Raw genomic sequence first — 25,046 nt, 5'->3', positions numbered from 1 at the left:
TATTTTCCTCTCTTTCATACTCGAAAGATAGTATACTATATATATACAATGATTTGCACCTTGCCATTTTCACTTAATTATCTTGGAGCTCTTCCTAGAATAGTTTGTAGGGAACTTGCTTTTTTTTTTTAATAGCTCTTTAGTATCTATTTGTGCAAATAGTTTATTTAACCATTCCCCTGTAGATGAACACTTGGCTAACCAATGTGTTTTTTTAAATATATGTTTTTTAAATTCCTTCAGGTGGATATGGACAAGAGTGGTGAAGTGCGACTTATAGAACTGGATGAATCTTTCAAAAGTGAACATACTGTTTTTGTAACACCACCTGAGATCCCCCACCTACCCAGTGGTGAAGAACCCCCTTTACAGTACAGGTATTCAAGAGGCACAATGTTTGAGATTGAAAGAGAGAAGCAATTCATCATCTGTGACATAGCTAACTAAGGACTGTGATATTTTCAAAAATCCAAACTTTACAGATTCCTAATTTTTAGGTGGTAAGCAAGCTTATCCCACATCCATTATTAAGATTTGAGGTATAAACACAAAATATATATACTTTTGTGTAATTAGACTTGGGAGGCTCTCTAATTTTATGTCTGCATAAGTATCTATCATCATAAATGTTGATTAAATTCAGGTAGACTTCTCCCTTCAAATGAAGCACTTTTATTATAGAATTTTGATTTTTGTTTCTCACTAAAGCTGGTTTCCTCACTTTCACCTCCTCTTTTCATCCTATATACACATTGATTAACCTTAATTTACAAAAACACTAAATCTAATTTAGAATCAATATTTATGGCCTGGATTTATGTGATATAATTTTTTAAGCTCTTAATTTTTCCATAAGTTTTTATTTTAAGTCATGGAAATTCAGAATTATTAGAATTGATCATTGTTAATTTAGGAAATTTAGTTAGACACTGTGCTAAGTGCTTGGTATGTAGACTTGAGCAATATATTGTGCCTGTCTTTAAGTCTAGTGGAGAAGAGAGAAAAGACCTTAGCACAGTAAAATAAGGGCTACGGTAGAGGTAGATTTACTATTTAGTGTCTAGTATACTTTTATTTTTACTTAAAATTGTATTTCCTTTTAGACTTTAAGTAATTTTGTATTCTCCATTCTGACTTTATTTAAAGATTCTAAAATCATTTCACATGTATTTTTCTTGGAGTCACAGTTTGTTATTTTCATTGAAAGAGGATTTTTCAGGACATCCTCATTTATGACTTGGATTAAATTCTTCATCTAACAGATGAAAAAGTAGTGCGACATGTTTGTGAATGTTGATTAATTCAGAGGGCTCATGATTCCTGCTGTTTTCATCCAGTGATATATTACTCATATCAACTCTTTAAAAAGTCTGTCTTTTATCAAAGATATTTAAAATATTTCTCTTGATTTCTTTCTAAACAAGATTTTTTTCCTTTGATCTCTGCACTTCTTAGTCTTCTTTAGATATGTTTCATTAATATAGTTTTGGTTTGGTTTTCTTTATATAGTTTGGTTTTAACTTTTTTTTTTTTTCTCTTTTTTTTTGTGGCATCTGGCCAGTAAGGGTATCCAAACCTTTGGCCTTGGTGTTGTAACACCACGCTCTAACCAACTGAGCTAACCAGCCAGCCCTTAACTTTTTAATTTAAATTTTACTTTTTGATTTAGTCCTTTAATAAGAAAATTACTTAGCTTAAAAAGTTCCCATTTTTTAAAGAGTCTGAGTCATTTTTTTCTTGAGACTACCAATATAATTTTGGTGTAATCATAAGCAGCATTGGAAAAACAAATGCCTTTAATGAGCACACTGTGTCCTCTAAGAGATGACTCATGTACTTACATTGTGTGTGTAAAATGACGAGGTATTTCCATAAGGCACACAAAATGGTCTTATTATTACACCGTATACATACAATGATTTTTAAAGGACATGGTTTTCCTGAAGATCTTTGCTGTTTTATTTCCACTCACCTTTTCAATCATTACTAATTTTTTTATTTTACTGTATTTGCCTATCATAATATATAGTAAATATTGTTTACCATCTTTATTATAGTTACATTTCTTCTTAGTTAATTGAAACTATTTTTATACCTTTAAGAATATTATAAAGTAGATTGTTTGTTGTTCAGGGGCTGCATCTGTTCTTCTCAGCATGTCTTTTTCTTATCGGCTACCTTTTAAATGCCCAGGACACCCTGCCCTATATAGGCCTGTCTCCTCTTACAGCCACCCATTCTAATCTTTCGTCCTCTTCTCCTACCTCTTCAATTTCCTTTCTCATAAATTAGGCCCTGGGCCTGCTACCTAACCTGAAACCAATTCATGATAAAGTGAGAGCTAGGCCTGATGTACCAATGTGTTAAACCTAAGTTGTTATTTGCCTACTTTCTAAGAGGGAGGATCTACAGTAAATATGTTAATCCAATATAATGACTGTCCTATTTGAAAGAGTACTGATTTAGTGGGCCCTTTACCAACTGTCATGTTATCTAATATGTTTGCTCTGCATTTACTAACTTTTAAAAGTTTGCTTGAGTTACTTTGGAGTTTGGTGTCAAGTTCAGCAAAATTTAAACACACTTCCCTTTTTTTTTCCCACAAAATATATACTCGAGTCTGTATTTGGCTATTGCATTTCTAAATATGATGGTAAGAAAAGCAACATTAGCATGAATATTTGTTGAGTATATGAGGGTACTTCAAAAAGTTCATGGAAAGATTTGTATTGTCTTTCAGTTATATTTTTTCATGAACTTTTTGAAGTATCCTCGTATATCATAGTCTGATTGAGAAAGATAATTAAACTTTTTTTTGGCACGGGGATCCAAACCCTTGACGTTGGTTTTATCAGCACCGTGCTCTCCCAAATGAGCTAACTGGCCAGCCCTAGTTAAAATGAACTCAAAGTTAAGAAGTTATTGATCATAATTTTTTTTTTTAGCTTGTAACCACTATGATCATCTTTGTGTGCTTGAGAACTTTTTTCTTTTTTAAAACAGCTATAATGAATTTCCAGTTCTTAAGAACAACTTATTTGAGAGACCTGAAGGATTTCTACAAACGCAAAAGAGCAAATTGCCTTCAAAATCAAGTAGTCCTAGTAGCCCTTCTCCCATGTTCAGAAGAACAAAACAGGTGCTTCAAAAATTTCGTATTTTCCATGTAATCAAATATTAGAACAAGATGTAAATTTGACACTCATTCTCCCTTAATATACTTTACCACCCTATTTATAACTATTACTAGATTATTATGCTCCCCCAAGCATTCTGAAGATAGTTTAGACTAATCTGACTTAAAGAAATTAACTAGTTCTCTTGTCCTAGAACTTTGTTTAATATTGTATAATACAGATTCAAACAGAGGCTTGGAAATATGTTAATTATAGATAGATTTTGTTAAGAAAACATTATAAAAGCATGTGACTTGTACTTGTTTGGCATTCAGTTAAATAAGGATGCCTAAGTGTATAAATTTATTAATGAGATCCTTGTATTTTTTTCTAGGAAATTAAATCAGCTCATAAAATTGCAAAGAGGTATTCTTCCATCCCTCAGATGTGGTCTAGGTGTCTACTGCGTCACTGTTATGGACTGTGGTTTATTTGTCTCCCAGCTTATGTGAAAGTATGTCATTCAAAAGTCAGGGCTCTGAAAACAGCCTATGATGTGCTGAAAAAAATGCATTCAAAGAAGATGGATCCACCTGATGAGGTAACATCTATTTTTTTTTAACTTATTATTTTATTATACATTTATGTACATAAATATCTTTGTACGCTTTTTAACTTGTGTTTCAGGTGTGCTACCGCATTCTTATGCAGCTCTGTGGACAGTATGATCAGCCAGTGCTTGCAGTTAGAGTGCTTTTTGAAATGCAGAAGGCTGGTATTGACCCCAATGCCATTACTTATGGTTATTATAATAAGGTAATTGTTTTGATTTAATGGAGAAAGTATGGCAAGAATAATTGAATCAGAGGTTATTTGGCCTTTATTTTAGAGTATATAATATATACTTTGTAAATCATTTAAGACTTTTTGTTCTTTTTGTGTTATACAGTCTACTTTGATATTCTTTAGCTTGATTCAGAAGCCAATGTGTGTTAGTTTTTAACAATTATTTTACTAATTATTTTATTTTGTTCAATGAATAGGCTGTTTTGGAAAGTACTTGGCCTTCAAGAAGTCGTAGTGGCTGTTTTCTTTGGACAAAAGTAAGAAATGTTGTTTTAGGAGTAGCACAGTTCAAAAGAGCTTTAAAGAAATGTGCACACATATCGCAAACAACTCTCTCAGGTAATAAAATGTTTTCAAGGATATTTGTGTTTAATTTTTCTTCAAAATTTAATTGCCTAGTTGCATTTTATATTTTTAGAAACTAAATGGTTTTAAAATATTGAATATTTTCTAGTTTTTATTGCCATTAAGCAAATTCTAATATTAGAATGCTCTTCCAATTTAAAAAACACCAGGTCTTGGGCCAGCCTGTGGCTCACTTGGGAAAGTGCAGTGCTAACACCAAGGCCACGGGTTTGGATCCTATATAGGGATGGCCGGTTCACTCACTGGCTGAGCGTGGTGCTGACAACACCAAGCCAAGGGTTAAGATCCCCTTACCGGTCATCTTTAAAAAAAAACAAAAACAAAACACCAGGTCTCACTTTTGTTTCAGCTGTTGAATTACCAGCCTTTGGTGGTCTTGTTTTAGTGTTTGTTAATAACTCATCATAGGTTTCTTTGCTATAGTTATGTTTTGCTAATTATGTGGAACTTTTCCCATTCAGTATTCTATTAGTAGATTATTAGCTTGAGCAACAGATTAATGTGTATTTTTGGTATTTCCTTGAGTAGTAAAATACTATCAAATTGTGTTCTTAAGCAGATGGCAGTGACCTGGATGCTGTTAGTCATGGCAGCATGGATAGTGGTCATGGGACACACACTGTGGAGCAGGCACCCTTTAATACGGGTTTAATCAAAGTATATGCTACTGATGATAGATCTAGTACAGGTTTGTGTATGCTTATGTATACATTTATTATAGTACATTTTAAAACTAGATTTGCTAGCCTGTATTTTTAAAATTTTTATTTTTAGTCATATGTTTAACTGTTACTTTTTAATTTTATGTATTAGGTACTTGGTTTGATATTGAACTTAATAACTAAATGCAATTTTATTCATTCTTTATTTGAATGGAAATGAAAGCTTAAGAGCGGTTATAAAGTACTTTATTCAATAGTTGTTAGTCCATGGTAATCCAACTCTGGTTAGCTCACAGATCTCTTTACCATATCATTTTCTTAGGAAAAAATTTTTTAATTATGAAAATGTTATTAGAGTTTAAAAAAATAGCTCTGTATCTGAGTTACTAGTATTGTACTAGTATCGTATTGTTTTAACAATGTACTATGGTTATGTAAAATATTATCGGAGGAAGCTAGGTGTAGGGTACCCAGGAACTCTCTGTACTTTACTATATTTGCAACTTCTGATTCTTAAATTATTTAAAAATAAAAAGTTATAAAAAATTTTTTTAATATATAAAAACATTCTAGCACTAAATATGGCATTAACTTATTGAAATATAAGATTTGTACATAAACTTTTTCTGTTGTTAAAACTGATATGCTTAAATTCCTTGCATAATTCTGTCCTTTTCATTATTACATTTAAAAAATTACAGATGACTTTCAAATATAGTATAAATGGGAGCTCTTAATGGACAGAAACTTTAAAAACTAAAGCATCACTAATAAAATATGAAGTCTTCGATCTCTGCAAATGGCAACATTATTTTGATCTGTCTCCTTTTAAGCCTACTTTTAAGATTAATAAATGTAAGCTAATTGTGTTGAAATTTAGTTATTCTTCCTTGCCTGATTTTTACTACTTGATCATGCAATGTGAATTTAATCAGAGTTATAGTAGCCATCCTCAGGCATTATCTCTTAAAAATGAAGAAATTTGTCTTTTATTTTTAACTGTGGCTTTTAAAAGGCTATCTTAAAACAGTGCAGAACCTAATAAAAGCATGAGTTTCATCAAGATTATCTTCAGATTTTTCTGTTTGTCATTTCTTTGGAAATGGTTCTGAAAGTTTGATTAGAAAAACTACAAACCAAAAATTATAACAGGTATTAAGATCATTACCTAGTGATAATACAGTTTCTTTAGGTAGTGTTTCACAAGTTTATAAAACCATTTTAATGTGTAGTCTCATAGATGATAACAACATTGTCTTTTACAAATCTGGGAATTTGAGACCCAAACAAAAAGGTTAAGTGGTCTACTTAAAATTACATGTCTCCTAAAACCAGGAACTAGGATTCAAAACCTTGTCTAATCTACTAAAACAATTTGCTAAAAATTACATAGAACTTCTTTAACAAAACAATGTATTAGAAGTTTTCTTATATTGATGTAGCTTTTGCTTTTCTTGACAACAACTTTTTTTAAACAATGTTTAACATTAGATTTTTTTTCTCATTCCCATATATCTGTACTTATTCAGCTGAATTTTCAGAAAAATTAATTACTTTCCAGTTAATTTAAAGAAACTCATTTTTTTGGTAAAATCATTTAGACATTCAGCTCCAGTGATCTCTGTGTGAAATGTTCTGTTATGAATTCCCTGCCTATTTCTCTTCTCCATTGCTTAGATGTAAATCAGACTTTCACTTAGAAAGGTCATAGACTTGTATAATGAATATCTAGTTTGTCTCTGTCTTTTGGAGATCACATCATAGTGTGAATGTATATGGTTACTTTTGACTGCTATGTGGAGCCAAAAGTAGATTATTTTGTTATCATCTCTTTCTTACATTAATAGAGATGCGGAAGGGGTAGCTAACAAAATTAGCTTTCAAGTCAGAAGTTATCCAGAAAAATTTCTATGAGTAAATCCAAACACTAATATGTTGTTCCTACTTTCAGTCACTCTCACTAAAGAAGTTTAAGATAAATAACATAGGTTTTGTTTATTTTTTCCCTCAGGTGGCCAGTCTGATCTTGGATATAATTCATTATCTAAGGATGAAGTTAGAAGAGGGGATACATCTACTGAGGACATTCAAGAAGAAAAAGATAAAAAAGGGAGTGATTCTAGTTCCTGTAGGTATAAGTTGATACTGTATAAAATCATGAACTTATATTAATAGAAAGTATAAGTAATTTTAGGTATAAAAGTACTAGTTTTACTTTCCTTTTTCTCATTAAAGTTCTTTCTTTCCAACCATTACAAGCCCTTTCTACCATCTAATACTTTCATACAAATGTTTCATGTATGAAGTGTATAGCCTCAGAGGCAAAACACTCTCCAATCAAATACTATTAAAGTGAATGCTATATAATTCCTAAGATACTCTTATTTTAGTAGAAATATATATTTCTTGAAACAGTGACTCTTTTCAAAGTTTTAACAATATTTTTATTTAAAGTTTGTTGATGGACTATGGCTTATATTTACCTCCTTCCCTTCTCCACCAAAAGCTCTCTTTCACAGCCAAAGAGGAAATACAAAATTTGTGCATGGAACTCATGCATGACTGGTATTTAGTAATTTGATCCATGCTTTGAGGCCTCAAATAAGTGGAATGGCTTATTTGTACTTGACAAATATATAGAGAGGTGTTCAGTGTTTTCTTAACATCACCTGTTTTCATGTTGATATTTAGAACTAAAAGCTGCTTCTCTCTGTGCTCCTACAATGTATATAGATTTCATTTTATTAACATTAACATGTTCATTTTCATCTTTATAGTGTCAGAGAGTGAGAGTGCGAAAGGAAGTACTGATTGCCTTCCTAAGCTCAATTATCAAAGTTCTTCCAGTATAGTTCGCCTCAGCAGTACAAGTAACAACAGTGCTAATAAAATATCAGGAGAAAGCACAGGTGAGTTGAATTGTATACCTCTGTTATGTGCAGAATAAATTGTATCTGTATGTCTAGTCAATATTTATTTTTTTAAACAGCCTTAATTCTCTAGAGTTATTTTTTTTTTAATTTATTTAATAATTTTTTTTTCCTTTTTTTACATTTTAAGATGTTGTTGTGGAGCAGTTGGGAAGGGGGAGAGTGGAAGGGGGAAGGAAGGGCATGGTTGAGGCCTATGGCATCCCCCTCATTCCTGCAGGGGAGATGAGGGGGCTTCCAGCAGTGGCTTGTTGTTGCAGATGCCAGGGGGGTGTGGCTGAAGCCCTCAGTCCCCCATCGCCCTGGCTCGGGAGCCTGGGGTGCTTCCTGCAGCGGCTTGATAGTCATCACTGGGCTGGTTGTGGGAGTTGGGGGCTGGGAGGGTATGGCTCAGGCTCCCAGTCCTCCCCCATCCCTGGCTTGGGAGCCCAGGGGGCTTCCGGTCCTTCTAGGTTTTAAAGGTGTTCTTTGGTGATGTGAAACTTTTACGAGTTAATATCAAACTTTGTCTCTGGCCTGTGGGTATTTTGTTTTTTCTTTCAGTTCTGTGTTGGATTATTCGCTGTTCCCACCACTTAAACTCTGCATTGGAACTAATTTGTTGTCCTTTGCTTACTTCTAAAATGGGGGAACTTCCTGTGAGGACCAGTGCTTGAGCCCTGTAGTTGAGCTAAATTGCTGCTTAGCTGCTGATTGCCTGGGGAAGGCTTTTTGTACAGCTCAGGTTTTAATTGTTGATCTTGTATGTACTTTTGGGTCTTGGAAGTTCCAGTGCACCTGGGTTGTGTGGAAACTGTTCTGGGCCTGAGACTTTTCAGCAAACTGCACCCCTTGCAGATCTGTATCCCTGACTAGTCTCCACTGAGTGGTCCTGCACTGATTGGGGGCAGATCAGCTGTCCATCCTGTGCCCCAGTGTTCCTGCCACGGGCCCATCTCCCCCACTGCACACACTCCAGACACTCCCCATGGGACGGGCTGTGTGCCAGTCCTTTGTGATGACTCACCAACCTAAGTGGCTCTTTTTTTCAGTTGTTGTGGCTCCTCACTCCTGTGTGGATCCACAGGAACCCTGTTAGTGGTCTTGATGGCCTGAGGGCCACCAAGGCCCTCTTCTCCCCTGCGGCCTGCAAGCAACTTGATCCAAAGGGCACAGCTGCAGCTTTTTCCAGCTCTCACTCCATGTGCTCACCAGCTCCAGCCTTGAAGTGGCTGGGATTTGAGGTGGTTTCTTTCTCTCATCGTGGCTTCTCCCGCCTTTGTGAACTCCATAGGTCTCTCTTCCTCTTCCCCTCAGCTCTAGCGGCCCCAGTTTGGCTATCATTGCTTTTTCTTTTAAATTTTATTTTATTAAAAAGATGACTGGTAAGGGGATCTTAACCCTTGGCTTGGTGTTGTCAGCACCACACTCTCCCAAGTGAGCCACAGGCCAGCCCTTGTTGTTGCTTTTTAATAGTTGTAAATTGGTTGATTTGTGGGAGAGAGTGACTCTGCGGACTGTCTATTCCGCCATCTTGATGGGAAGCCTCCAGAGTTTTGTTTAAAATATATTCGTGCAACCTCTCATGGCATAGCTTAGTAGCTTGAGTTCTGTGTTTTGTAACATACGTTGTTCAAGCTTTTATCATAACAAAGCATAGGGACAAGCCACCAAACTATATACTGTACTATCTTTTGAGTTTGGATTGTTGGGACTTTTTGGGAGGGGGAAGAGGCAGTAGGAGAGGTGATGAGTTTGAGGGACCATACACCTTACCCAGTTTTTAGATGGAGCTTTGGTTCTTAGTCTTCATATTGTTCCTGTTTTTTCAGAGGCAAAAGAATAGTTCTTCAGATCAGTTAGGAAATAATAGCCATTTTTAGTTTTCAAAGTACTTTTTATATATTATTGTATTTTTATTAGTATAGCAGTGATTATATTAGTGAGAGGGGATATATTAGCTCATTTTTGCATTACATGATTGAATGAAAGTGAGCTGAGATGCCAGGTACCGTTCAAGCTTTATTAAAGAAAGAAATCTGCCAGGCTGTACTCAAAATGGAGGATAGCCCAGGGCTGCCCTGAAAATGGTAGACAGCACCAGATGTTGGCACCAAGAGCTGGGTGATGTAATTCCAGGGTGGGGATTGAGTTAGGTCATGGGAATAGAGAGTTCTGCGTGCATGCGGAAACACTGAAAGTTTCATTTTCTCCAAAACCACGAGGCTTCTTGTAAAAGAGAACGGGGGAGGGGAGGAGATGGACGGTCCCATTTTCTACTTGGGCTTCTCTAAGATGGCTCTGGTTATGTTGCAGATCTATTAGTTATAATCTAAAAAATATTGATGAACTTGTGTGTCAAGTCTCAATTATCTCTGTTTGTAAGTGGCCTTGCTTCAATTATGTTGATTTCTGCAGTATAGTTAGATAGTGCTCTAGCTCAGAGGTAGGCAAGCTATGGCCTATGGGCCAGATTTGGTGTGCAGCCTATTTTTGTACTAGCCCACAAGATTTCAATAGTTCTTACATTTTTAAATGGTTGGAAAGTAATCAAAAGAAGAATAATATTTTGTGGCATCTGAAAATTATATAAAATTCAAACTTCAGTGTTCATAAATAAAGGTTGCTGGAGCACAGCCATGCTCACTTATTTACATATTGTCTCTGGCTACTTTTGAACCACAACAGCAGAGTTGAGTAGTTGTAACAGAGACCAAATGGCTGGCAAAGACTAAAATACTTACTATCTAGCCCTTTTCAGAAAAAGTTTGCCGAACCCTGCTCTAGGTATCCAAACAAACAAAAATTTAGATGATCTATAAATCTTACTTTGCATTTCTTTGTTATAACTTAAACATTTCAAAAATTATTTGTTGGTATCGTGGAATTGCTTTACAACCATTTAGTCCTACCTAACCATTTTCTAATTATAACCCTTAATAACTTGCCTTTGGTGGTCTTTGTTTTATTATTTATCTATTACTATCTGTTCATGCTTGCCTTTTTCCTAAGATCTGCTTTAATGGAATTTTTATTTAAATATGATTGTAAACCACCCTTTGATCCTGACATTTTGTCAGAGTAATAGGCATTTGACTGATCATCTGGCTTTCACTTACTCTATATATTTAACAAGCCAATTTTATAAAAGCCTATACTAGATTTCTTTGGCGTGAAGTAGAGTTGTTAATTTATCCTTGATATTTTTGGCTTGTAAACTTTCCCATCTGTTTAGTACTATGGGTTTGTCACTACTGCCAAAGACTATATATGGGATTTATAGGAATACTTATTTTTCAATAACTTTTTTCTTTTATTGTATACTACTACATACTAGGATTTAAAGAATTTTTCAGGTTTATATATGTTTCGCAGTACAATATAAGGATATTTATTTATATAATTGGACACACTTATATACATACAATTGACAGCTTTTATAAGATATAGGGGTAGAATAAACAGAGGTATTGTAATGTTTGATTGGATGTTGAAATAAAATCATCACCCTGCAGTACTTTCATGGTTATCTTGAGAATTTAATGTTTTGACAATATATATTAAATTATTGAGAGTTCAACCACAGGAAAGTTTAAATCTGAAATGTTTCTCTAAGCCTACTTCTGGTTTTAGTAAGCTTTTAATTTTTTTATCTTTAGCTACACAAATATAATATGTGATATTATATTATAATATGTCATATTGTAATATATTATAATGCATTATGTTCTGGGTTGGTCTGCTGGCTGCAGTTGATGCCCAACAGACAGTATTCATTTAGTAAATATTTCTTGAGCTCCTATATTCTATGATATGTCAGGTGCTCCTGGGGATATAAGAAACATAAATAAATATGGCTCCTGTCTTCATGGAGAAGGCATTTGGGAGGAATAGGAAGATGTTAATCAAATAACCAAGTAAATGTAAAAATGCTGAGAGATTAAATACTGTGAAGAAGGGCAATAAGTTGCCCTGAGAACATATAATAGATGTGTTCTGGATTGGGGGACATTGGTCAAGGAAGGCTTCCTTGCGAATATGATTTTTGATCTTTGATCAGAAATATGAATAGAAAATAAATGAGGATAGAAGTTGGGAAGGAGGAATTTAGAAAGTGCATCCCAAGCGGAGGGAAGCATATGTAAAAGGCTGTGTGATAGGAAGAAATCACAGCATGTTCAAAGATCTGAGAAAAGGCTAGTGTAGTATATCAGCTAGGAAGTCTTTCAGCTTTAAGTCTCAGAAAATATTAACAGTGGCTTAAACAAATTGAGGTCTACTTTTCTCAAATAAGAAATTCAAAAGTAGTTTCTCTAGATGTTAGTTCAGGAGCTTTGCCATCAGTTCTCTTGACTTAAACATGATTAAAACATGGCCACCGGCAACTCCAGGCATCACCAATATGTTCAAGGCAGAAAGAATGGGAAAGTGGAGCACCAGCCACATCTATTGGTTTTGTCAGGAAAGCAGAAGATTTTCTATAAACCCTCAAAAACTATCACCATAATACCATTGGCCAGAATTATGTCATAGAGCCACCTAGCCCAAGAAAGTTAGTTTGCATCCTCTGTGTTATGAGACATGCAGCATCCAGACTAGTCTGGTAAAATTTAGCATGTGTGTAAACTTAGAATTAGGGAAACTTTTCTGTAAAAGGCTAGATAGTAAATATTTTGGGCCTTGCAGGCCACATACAATCTGTTACCTTAGTCTTTATGTGTGCCTGATTTTTAGTACCCTTTACAAATGTAAAAACAAGTTGAGATTATACAAAAATAGTCCTTAGGCCAGATTTGGCTCAGGGGTGTTGTTTACCAACTCCTTGGAAAGTCTGATAATCAGCCTTATTTGTCTTCAGGCCATAGCATAGTACTGACTTTGCAAAGGAACCCTTACACATCTATTTAAATGCAGTTCCAGAATACTATCTCTGGATTATAAGATTCCTTCAAGTCTTTGATAATGTTTAACCTGTCAAGCAGAAAGTCTTCCAGAATATCAAAAGAAAAGTATATTCTTGGGCTGGCTGCTTAGCTCAATTGGTAGAGTATGGTGCTGGAAACACCAAGGTTAAGGGTGTGGATTCCCGTACAGGCTAGTTGCCAGGGGGTAAAAAAATAAAGGAAAGTGTATTCTTGGTTTCTTTTTTCCTCAATCATAAGCTGATACAGAAAAAAAGAATAAACATTGCCTCTTTGATATGCTGTTTTCCTTGTTAATGGTATATGCCTATTAAACATTAGACTGTAGGCTTTTATGATCTCTAGTATTCCCTTTTATCTCATCTTACCACCTGCATGCATCACATTGCAGAAAAAGGCACATTTTTAATAATTGCCTTGTTGTAGGGAGCTAATCCAGTTGGATAAAGCATGTAAGAAGAATAGTTGACAACAATATCATGCCTATACTAATGCTTCAGAAGACTCCCACTTAATAAGGACAATTAAAGTGATCAGAAATCTAGATTTCTGCTTTCAACATTGTTATCTAAGTAATTTGGTAGAAAACAATGAACAGTGTTTCTGACTAATGTGAAATGGTCATTCACATTTGACTAGTATAAACTTGTAATCAATATTTTAAGCAAAGGTAAAATTACTTAGCCACATCTATAGTCATAAGGATTTGGAATTTTTTAAAATAATTTTCATTTATGGATAAAATTACCATAGCTGCTGTTTGGTTTGGTGTTTGGGGGGTTTTCATTTTAATAAGCAGAAGACTCAGATTCTCAAGATCATCTAGCACAACCACAATTATATAACCATTGTTGTTTAATAAATTTACACTAATTCCACTAAATTAATTATCATTATTAAATATATATCTTAATTGATGTTTTTAAAAAGCAGTTCATCCTAATATCTAGGAGCATACCCTTTATGGTTAGACAAATCTGGATTTGAATCCTCGTTCTGTTACCTAAGTACTGGGTAACTCTGAGCTAGATAATTAATCTCTGTGTCTGTTTATCCCCAACCCAGAAGGATATGGGAATGTTTACAGCAGATAATACAAGTGAAGTGCCTAGTATAGTATCTGTCAAATAGCAGGCATTCAGTAAATACCTGTTATTATCATATCCATTACTAGAATTTAAAATTTTTAAGATGACTTTATTTGCACATTACATTTTCATGGCTAAAAATACTTCTTGTTTTTCAGAAAGCACACCTGAGCTGCTCTTAATATCGTCTCTTGAGGATACAAATGAAACAGGAAACATTCAAAGTAGATGCTTCAGGAAAAGATACAAAAGTGACAATGAATCTAATTTGCAGCAACAAATGGTCTGGGGAAATAGAAACCGTAATCTTAGTGGAGAGGTACTGATGGGATTTATGCTCAATAGAATTAACCAGGAAGCGAACCCTGGAGATATAGTTGAAAAATTAGGAGCTGATGCGAAAATTCTTTCAAATGTTATCTCAAAAAGCACAAGACCAAGTAGTCTTGATATTGGAAAGCCACCTTTAAGATCAAAAAGAGACAGTCTAGAAAAGGAATCTAGTGATGATGATACACCTTTTGATGGTTCTAACTGTTTGACAGATAAAGTGGATTCTCCTGTTATTTTTGATTTAGAAGACCTAGACATTGAAACAGATGGATCAAAAGCAGGATATGTTGCTACGCAAAATCCCAAGAGGATACAGCATATGAACAGCAGCTTTTCAGTGAAACCTTTTGAAAAAACTGATGTCGCAACAGGATTTGATCCCCTCTCTCTTTTGGTTGCTGAGACTGAACAGCAGCAAAAGGAAGAGGAAGAGGAGGATGAAGGTGATAGCAAAAGCATCTCAACGCCATCTGCTAGACGTGATTTAGCTGAAGAAATTGTGATGTATATGAATAACATGAGCAGTCCTTTGACAAGTCGGACACCAAGCATTGATTTACAACGGGCATGTGATGATAAGTTAACCAATAAGAAAAGTCCAATATTGGTCAAGGCATGCAGAAGATCCAGCCTGCCTCCTAATTCTCCTAAGCCAGTGAGACTTACCAAATCTAAAAGTTATACAAAAAGTGAAGAGAGACCAAGGGATAGACTGTGGTCTTCTCCAGCCTTCTCACCTACTTGCCCGTTTAGGGAAGAATCTCAAGGTTCATTAACCCATTCATCACCTTCATTTAATTTAGATACACTAATTGTACCTAAATTAGATGTTCTAAGGAACAGTATGTTCACTGCTGGAAAAGGAGTTGCAGAGAAAGCAAGCAAATGGTATTCAAGATTCACCATGTATACCACATCATCTAAAGTAAGTCTGTTAGTATTTGCTGCTTTTACTTTCACACTCCACGCCCTTCCTTCCCCCATCACACCTCCAAAAGTTCCTTACTTGTACCTTACAATTCTCCTAAAACACAGCTTTACAGAAAGGACTCATGGGATGTGTAAGGTTTGTAAGTATCATAAATCGAGCTGGAAGAATAACTTCAAAAGGAAAGAATTCACTAACTAAGGTTACATTTATAGTTCAGTTTTGAAAGACAGTGATTTGTAGGTGGAGTAAGAATTAGTGTTGTGTGAAACTGCTTACTGAGTTTTAATATTTCCTTCAAAATGCAGACTTTTCCGAGGCAGAATGTCTAGTATGCCTTCAAAAATTACCAGCCAGGCATTTGATTTCTCCACCTGGTTAGAATGGAGTAGCTTATGATAGACCTACATACCTCTCAAGAACAAAAAGCTAGACGAAATATAGAAAGTATCTGTTTAAAGTCATCTGCTAAAGAAACTAGAAAGCAGAGAGGCAGGATTCTAGAGAGAGGAGAATTGCAGTAGTGAGCTGAAGTTCTATAGCCACTTTTTCCTGAGGGTATTTGCTAACTATGAGCACTGAGTAGGAGATTGCAAATCTAGGCTTTGTCTTGTCGGGGAACTGAGGGGAAGTGGGTTAGGAGGGCCAGCAGAGCTTTTGGAACCTTACTGACTAGAGAGACAAAATTAGGAGACATGAGGGGCCTCAAATACACAGAAGATTTTTTGCTTCAAGACATATTCCAAATACTGATACTACATGAAACAGGTAAGCAGAAAGTCTCTGAAAATAAAGTTCTTAGCAGTTTTGTGGTGCTAGGAACATAATAGAGTTCTAGAGCTGCCAGGGGGAGGAGCTTTGGTGAATACATCAGGCCCTCAGTTGGAAATCTTGCAAAGCTATGTCTTAGGAGCACTGGCAAGCCAGAGGTAGACTGAGCCTGACCAAAACTGCAGCCTAGACATCACTCAGCATGGTCTGTGATTAGATTAAAATAATCAGCTTTTACACTATCGGCAGAAGAAAGAATGTACTCTTTCTGAAGGAATAAAACATCATCTGGAGCTCTTACAATTTTTTATATACAATGTCTGTTATTCAATTAAAAATAGCTATGCCAAGAAACAAGAATATAACTAAAAAACAGAAGAAAAACAGATCATGGAAACATCCTCAGGTGTTCCAGATATTTGAATTAGCCGGGACTTTGAAATAATTATAATATGTTCGAGAAAATAGAGGAAAAGTTGTAAAAAAGAAAAAAAAAAACAAAACCCAAACCTACAATTGGAAAATGTCAGCAGATAATTGGAATCAATTGAAAAGAATCAAATAATAACTAAAAAACCAGACAAATTATAAAAAACAACTATCTAAGGATTCTGAAAAATAAAAGCAGGTAGATTGTGGGGAGGGACCCACACAGAGATTATTTTCCCATTTTCTTTTCCCACTCATCTTTGCTCTGAGGGTAGTCAGATCATGGTTTGGCAGCTCTAGCAGCTAAAACTTCAAGAAAACCCCATATTTCTTGCACAGAGGAACCAGGGAAGGGGGCCTTTGTGGACTGGAAAGTTTGAGGGGAATCCCACACAAGTCTCAGCCTAACTCTTGACCTACACAAACGTAGAGGAAAACCAGCATAGGAAAATCTTAGAGAACTGAACTGAGGGTTAAGCCACTGCCTATAAAAAGTGAAACATGAATTAACAGTCTCAACATATTCAGTTGAGTGCCTGCTAAAACAAAAGCATCAACATTCAGGCTACACAACTTAATAGTCACAATGTCCAATATAAAATCCAAAATTACTAGCTAATAAAAAACCAGAAAAAGCACTTGGGAGCGCAATAGCGCTCCCGCCGCGGGTTCGGATCCTACATAGGGATGATTGGTGCTCTCACAGCGCTCACTGCCTGAGCGCGGTGCGGCTGGTCTCCAAAAAAAAAAAAAAACCAGGAAAATATGGTCAATTCTCAAGAGAAAGACAACCCCAAGATGACCCAGATGTTAGAAGAATCAGAAACATTAAAGCAGCTATTATAACTAGGTTCCCTGAGGTAAAGGAAAACATTTATTTGAAATGAAATAAAAGGAAAATTTATCTGAAATAAAAGAAAGGACTTCTCAGCAAGAAGTAGGAACTATTAAAAAGCCAATTTTATAGCTGAAAAACATAGTATTGAAATCAACTCATTGGATGAGTTCAGTAACAGAATGGAGATGGCAGCAAAAAGAGTCAGTGAACTTGAAGATTGAGTAATAGAAATTTGCAGTTGGAAGAACAGAAAGAAAAAAGAATTTTGTAAAAACAAACAGAGCTTCAGGGACTTATGGGACAGTATCAAAAGGTATAAATGGCATAGGTATAATTGGAATTCCAAAAGAACTGAAGAAAGAAATTGTGGCAGAAAAGATATTTGAAGAAATAATGGCTGAAACTTCCCAAATTTGGTAAAAGACATAAACGTACAGATACAAGAGACTCGGGCCGGCCCGTGGCTCACTCGGGAGAGTGTGGTGCTGATAACACCAAGGCCCCGGGTTCGGATCCCACATAGGGATGGCCGGTTCGCTCACTGGCTGAGCGTGGTGCTGACAACACCAAGTCAAGGGTTAAGATCCCCTTACCGGTCATCTTTAAAAAAAAAAAAAAAAAAAGACAGATACAAGAGACTCAGCAAACTACAGACAGAATAAACTCAAAGAAAACCACACTTACACTTATCATAAGCAGACTGCTAAAAAAACAAAGATATCCATCTGCTAATAAAAAACTGCTGGAAAAATAATTTTTTTTTTTTTTTAAAGACCAGTGGGGATCTTAACCCTTGCCTTGGTGTTGTCAGCACCATGCTCTCCCAAGTGAGCTAACCGGCCACCCCTATATAGGGATCCAAACCCATGGCCTTGGTTTTATCTGCACCACTTTCTCCCAAGTGAGTCACAGGCCAGCCCGGAAAAGTAATTTTTTAAGTCTTGAAAGCTATTATAGAAAAATTACACATTACCTAAACAGGAGTAAAGATTTGAGTGACCACACATTTTTTATAACAGTCCACGGAGGGAAGAATTCAGTGGAACAGCACCTTTTTAACGTATTGAAAGCAAAAACCTGTTAACCCAGAATTCTATATCGAGTGAAAACATTCAGGGGTGAAGGTGAAATAAGACATTTTCAGGTAAAGGAAAAGAATTAATGAACAGCAGCTTTGCTGTATAAGATATGCTAAAGGAAGTTCTTCAGACTGAAGAAAAGTGATACCAGAGAGGAACATGGATCTTCAGGAATGAAGGAAGAGCAAAAAGAAATGATAAAGAGCTTGGTAATATTTTTTAAAAACTACTTTTTTGCCTCTTAAATTTCTTAAAATACTTATAATTATCCAAAACAAAAATTATAACATTGTCTCGTGGGGTTTTCAATATATGTAGATGTTTGACAGCAGTAAAAGAATTACTCTGCTGACCTTCATTATAGTTATTATATATGAAGTGGTACAATACTAACTCTAAGTAGACTGTAAATGATTAGATATGTATATTGTAATCCGTAGAGCACCCACTTAAAAACATACAATGAAGCTAGCCTATTAGCTTGTTGGTTAGTGCTTGTAACACCAAGGTCCAGAGTTTGGATCCTTATACCAGCCAGCTGCCAATAAAAAGAACGAACAATGAGATGTAGCCAAAAAGCCAATAAGAAAATTCAAATAATCTTAAAGAGAGCAAGAAAGGGAAGACAGAGAAATAGAAAACTTAAACCCAACCATATCAGTAATTAAATGATAGTCATCTAAACATCCCAATTAAAAGGCAGAGATTAACAAAGTGTATTTGAAAAGTAAGACCCTACTATATGCTGCCTATTAGAAACATACTTTAAATATAAAGAAACAGGGTGAAAGTAAATGGATGAGTAAAAACTATGCCTTGCAAACAGTAAACTTTTTCTTTTTTTTAAAGATGACCAGTAAGGGGATCGTAACCCTTGACTTGGTGTTGTCAGCACCACGCTCAGCCAGTGAGCAAACTGGCCATCCCTATATAAGATCCAAACCCATGGCCTTGGTGTTATCAGCACCGCACTCTCCCGAGAGAGCCACGGGCCGGCCCTGAACTTCTTGCAAGGCATAATTTCTGTACCTGACTGTTTCTTTAAGAAGCTTTAAGTGGCTGTTTTAATATCATAGAAAGTAGACTTCAAGACACGATTACTAGAGACAAAGAGTGACATTTCATAATAAGACAGTTCATAAGGAAGATACAACAATTATCCATGTGACACAAAATCATAGTCTCCAAACAGTGACATAAAAATTGGCAGAATTAAAGGGAGTTTCAAAATTTTAGGAGATTTTAAGACCCTCTCTAATCAATTGATAGAACAGCTAATAAAAATTGGTCAAGACAGATCTGAACAACATCAGCTACCTTGATCTAATTGACATTTATAGAATATACATTCAGCGGGCCGGCCCGGTGGCGCACTGCTACAGTGCGCCGCTTGGGAGCGCGGCGGCGCACAATATACATTCAGCGGGCCGCCCCGGTGGCGCACTGCTACAGTGCGCCGCTTGGGAGCGCGGCGGCGCTCCCGCCGAGGGTTCAGATCCCACATACAGACCGGCCGCTCACTGGCTGAGCGAGGTGCAGACGCAACACTGAGGGTTGCGATCCCGTTGCTGGTCCCGGTCCGGTATGGGCGCGACACTGAGGGTTGCGATCCATTGCCGGTCACGAAAAAGGACAAAAAGGAAAAAAAAAAAAAAGAATATACATTCAGCAATTGCAGAGTACACATTCTTTTCAAGTGTACATGGTACAGTCATCAAGATAAACTATATTTGATTATAAACAAACATCAATAAATTGAAAAAGATCAAGTTCATTCTAAGAATTACAAAACATTGCTGAGGGATTTTAAAGGAGGTCTAAGTAAATGGAGAGACATTACATGTTCGTGGAACCAAAGACTCAGTATTGTTAAGATGCAGTTCTCCCCAAATTGATATATAAGTTCAGCACAATACCTATCGAAATTCCAGCAGAGTTTCCTAGAAATTAACAAGCTAATCCTAAAATTCACATGGAAAATGAAGGGACCCAGAATAGCCAAAACAGTTTTGAAAAAAAGAAACAAAGTTGGGAGGACTCACACTCCCCAATTTCAAAACTTATTGTGAAGCTATGACAATCAAGACAGTGTGGTACTGGCATAAACAGAGATTACTAAATCAGGGAATAAAATTAAGAATTCAGGCATAACCCTTAAAATTTTGGTGATTTGAGTTTCAACAAAGATGCCAAGGCAATTCAAGGAAATGGCAGTGTTTTCAACAAAAGGTGCTGGGATGATTGGATCCATCCACATGCAAATTTTAGGTGAATTTAGACACTTTACACATAAAAATTAAAAATGGATCAGATTACTAAATGTAAAAACTAAAATTATAAAAATGTTAGAAGAAAATATAGGAAAAAAAATCTTCAAGACCTTGCATTAAACAAGGAATTCTTAGGTATGACACCAAAAGCATAATCTGTAGAAGGAAAAATTGATAAATTAGGCATTATCAAAATTCAAAACTTTTCAACTCCAAAAATATTGGTAAGAAAATGAAATGACAAGCCACAGACTGGAGAAAAGATATGCAAACTACATATGTGTAAAGGGCTTGTATCAGTCATACACAAACAACTCATACACCACAGCAAGAAGACAACTAAAATAAAAAATAGGCAGAAGATCTGAATAGATATTTCACCAAAGATACACGAATGGCTTAAAAGTGCATGAAAGATGCTCAGCATCATTAGTCATTAGAGAAGACAAATTGAAACCACAGTGAAATACCATTTCATATCCATTAGAATGGCAGTAATCCAAAAGACTAACAATAACAAATGTTGGAGAGGATGTGGAGAAATGGGAGGCCTCACACATTGCTGGTGGGAATGAAAAATGGTACAGCCACTCTGGAAAACTGTTTGTTAGTGTCTTTAAAAGGTAAGCGTAAATTTAACATATAACCCAGCTGTTTCACTCCTAGACTGTACCCAGGAGAAATGAAAACATAGCCTACACAAAGGTTTGCACGTGAATGTTCATAACAGCATTCTTCATAATAGCCAAAAGGTGGAACCAACCCAAATTTCCATCAACTGTAAAAAAGATTTTAAAAAATGTGAAAGACCCAATGGAATAATATTCAGCAATAAAAAGGAATGAAATACTGTACATACTTTTTAAAAAATCGGTGAACCTCAAAAACATGTTTATTTTTAGTGAAAGAAGCCAAATACATAAAGACCAAATATTGCATGAAATCCATTGATACGAAATGTCTAGAAAAGGCAAATAATATAGAGACAGTTTATTAGTGATTGCTTGGGGCTGGTTGGAGGGTGGGGAATGGAGATTAACTGTGAATAGGTATGAGGAATCTTATTGGGGTGTTGAAAATGTTTTAAAACTAGAAATATTCTAAAACCCAGCAAAGTTACTACAGAAGTTATTGAATTGTACACCTAAAATGAGTGAATGTTATGGAATGTAAATTATACCTCAATAAGCTTGTCTTTTTGAAAAAATGAAAGCATTTTCTGACCACAATGGAATTCAATTAGAAATCACTAATAATAATAAAGATATCAAAGAAAACCCAAACATACTTCCAAATAATTCATGAGTCAAAGGTAAAATCATAAAGGAAATTAGAATATTGTTCGAACAGAATGAACGAAAATACAGCGTATCTAAATTTGTGGGATACAACTAAGAGGTGTGTAGAGGCCAACATATAGCTTTAAATGCTGTGTTAGAAAAGAAGGATGATTTAAAATTTATGATTTATGGTTCTATCTTAAGAAGCTAGAAAAAATAAGAGTGAGGTAGGCTCAAAGTAAGTAGAGAAAGGAAATAATAAAGATAGAGCATAAGTCAATAAAACTTGAAAGAAAGAGTAAGAATACCAATAAAATCAAAAGCTGATTCTTTAAAAAGAACAAAATTGACACACTCTTAGCTAGACTGATCAAAAAAGAACACAAATTATTAATATCAGAAAGAGACCCCACCTGAATATTGCTGCTGCTTTCTCTTAATTAATAGAATTATTTTAATTATTAAAATAAATAATATTTTTAAAGCCTAATTAAACCATATTTAGCTGGTTTAGAATTTATCAAGAAGAGAAGATGTACAGGAATAATCAAGAAGATTTTGAAAAATAAAAATGTGGGACTGTGTCCAAAATATCAAAAGTTTTAATTATTAAAATAAATAATATTTTTAAAGCCTAATTAAACCATATTTAGCTGGTTTAGAATTTATCAAGAAGAGAAGATGCACAGGAATAATCAAGAAGATTTTGAAAAATAAAAATGTGGGACTGTGTCCAAAATATCAAAACAAATGCTCAAACTATAATTAATTTAGAACAGTATGCTAATTAATGGCAAAAGAAGATAAATGGAGCAGGGGAATGGAGGAAAGTCCAAAAATAAAACTGTATCATATGTATATAGATGTTTGTGATATGAAAAGATAGCATTTTAAGTCAGTGGGGAACAAGAGAATATTAAATAAATGTGTTGGGATAATTAACTATCCATTTGGGGAAAAGTCAGATTCCTGCCCCTTATTGAACAAATGAATAAATCCTGGATGGATTAGATACCTAAGTGTGAATTATAGAGATATTAAAAGGAAAAGAATCCTGCAGAGTCTCAGGTTAAAAGAAAAAGGGCCGGCCCGGTGGCGCACTCAGTAGAGTGCGGCGCTTGGGAGCGTGGCGGCGCTCCCGCCGAGGGTTCGGATCCCATATAGAGACCGGGCCGCTCACTGGCTGAGCGCGGTGCAGACGCGACACCGAGGGTTGCGATCCCGTTGCCGGTCGCGGTATGGGCGCGGCATCGATGGTTGCGATCCCATTACCGGTCACGAAAAAAGACAAAAAGGAAAAAAAAAAAAAGAAAGAAAGAAAAAAGAAAAAGATGTTATTTTTGTCATTTTGTAATGGAGAAAGATTTCCTTAATAAGGAACAAACCCTGGAACCCATAAAGTATGAAAAGATTTTACTACATGAAAATGTTAAAGTCCTATATGATTAAAAATAACAACAATAATACGCACATGCACACACTCAACTAGGAAAAAAATAAATTGTATTATCTGGGCAGTGGAATTACAGGTATATAAAAAATGGCTTTTGATACAAAAATCTGTCTGGTAGATCTTCTCATATGTTATCAGTAAAACTAAAAAAACAACTTTTACTTTATTGTTCTGAAATGTAAACAAGAAATATGTATCTTTGAAACTTGGGTTATTGTGGAAACGAGTAAAGTATAATTCTAATGGTATCAGCTTGGACTGAGATTTGCAGGGAGGAAAATTAACAACAAATGAAGATTAACCGTTAGTAAGGTTACCTTACTCATGGATATATACCTTTGCTGGAACTAAAAAATTATTTCTTGAAAATTGATATCCAGCACACTTGTCCAAATTAACATGCCTTTGTAAAATTGGTTGTTTCTTTCTCTGTAAGTTGTGATGTTGATTCAACTGATCATCTGGATAGTTAAGTGATAGGTATTTCTTCTGCCTTAGAAGTAACTTTTAAAATAATTAACATTAAAGGTGAAGGAAATTAAGCTTATAATTATGTCCTTAGGATCAAAGTTCTGATCGTACCAGTCTTTCTTCAGTGGGAGCCCAGGATTCTGAATCTACCTCTTTAACAGATGAGGATGTCTGCCATGAGTTGGAAGGAGCCACTTCCTACCAAGAGAGCTGTGCCACTTCAGGGACTAAGGGGATTGATCTTAGCCGAACAAGCCTGGAAAGTTCTGCCTCATTAGAAGGTTTGTCCAAGGGCGGGTCACTTAACTCAGTTGGTTAGAGCCTGGTGTTGTAACACCAAGGTCAGGGGTTTAGATCCCTATATAGGCTAGCCACCAAAATTGAAAAAAAAAAAANAAAAAAAAAAAAGTTTGTCCCAACAGTTTTGTCATACTGCATTTGATTTGTAGTACTTTTTACTTTTTTTCTTTATGATTGAAATTTGTTTTTTAATTTTGTAAAAGATTTGCATGGATCCAAAGTCAAGACAATAAAACCAAGGCATTTTCAGAGAAGTCTAGCTTCCATCCCCATCCCCTCTTCCTGTTTTCTCCCTGTCCCTAGAGGTAACCATTTTTATTCATTTTTGGCTTATCCTTCCGTTGTTGCTTTTTTTAAAAATATAGGGGTGTGTATGTGTGTGTACACATGTGTGTATTCTTATTACCTTCTGTCTTTTTACTGAAAAGGTAGCATACTGTGAACACTTTCCCACTCCTTGCTTTTTTCACTTAATGTATCTTGAAGATCATTCAGTATCATCACATAGTGATGTCCTTCATTTATTTTTACAGCTGTGTAGTTCATGTGTGGCTGTATCGTAATTTATTTTAACCACCTCCCTATTGAAAGACCTTAAGTTTCCAGTCTTTGTAATGCTGTAATGCCTATAGTCATATATTTTTGCCAGTGTATCTTTGGAAGATACTTAAGAATTCTTCCTTGAAGTGATACTGCCAAGTTTCCTTCCTTAGGCTATTTGCATTCCCAACTGACAGTGTATGAGAGTACCTATTTCCCCACAGCCTTGTTGACAAAATATGTTGGCAGACTTGGATTTCTGCAATCTGATAGGTGAGGAATGTATTTCACTTTAGTTTTCATTTATATTTCTCTTAGAAATGAAATTGAGAATCTGTTTATATGTTTAGGGACCATTTGCATTTCTGTTTCTGTGAACTGTCTGTCCTTTGCCTACATTTCAATTGTTGGTGTTTTTTTTTTTTATGAGTTGCATGTACTTTAT

At 35.4% G+C, this 25,046-nt stretch overlaps 1 protein-coding gene across 1 annotated transcript in view; it reads left to right on the top strand.

Moving 5' to 3' along the window:
* DENND4A (DENN/MADD domain containing 4A) overlaps positions 1–25,046 on the top strand; it is a 94,383-nt gene that overhangs the window by 50,004 nt on the left and 19,333 nt on the right. Inside the window, exons 11-20 of the mRNA XM_008575373.1 lie at positions 244–377; positions 3,004–3,139; positions 3,511–3,717; positions 3,804–3,932; positions 4,160–4,301; positions 4,888–5,016; positions 7,002–7,118; positions 7,768–7,899; positions 14,068–15,167; positions 23,853–24,042. Of these exons, the coding sequence (XP_008573595.1) occupies positions 244–377; positions 3,004–3,139; positions 3,511–3,717; positions 3,804–3,932; positions 4,160–4,301; positions 4,888–5,016; positions 7,002–7,118; positions 7,768–7,899; positions 14,068–15,167; positions 23,853–24,042 (2,416 nt within the window). The remainder of the gene's footprint in view (positions 1–243; positions 378–3,003; positions 3,140–3,510; positions 3,718–3,803; positions 3,933–4,159; positions 4,302–4,887; positions 5,017–7,001; positions 7,119–7,767; positions 7,900–14,067; positions 15,168–23,852; positions 24,043–25,046) is intronic.

The sequence above is a fragment of the Galeopterus variegatus genome, unplaced genomic scaffold (assembly GCF_000696425.1).
Source record: "Galeopterus variegatus unplaced genomic scaffold, G_variegatus-3.0.2 Scaffold1178, whole genome shotgun sequence".
NCBI lineage: Eukaryota > Metazoa > Chordata > Mammalia > Dermoptera > Cynocephalidae > Galeopterus > Galeopterus variegatus.
Note: the sequence above shows the minus strand (reverse complement) of the source record. Positions and strands in the feature narration are given on the sequence as shown.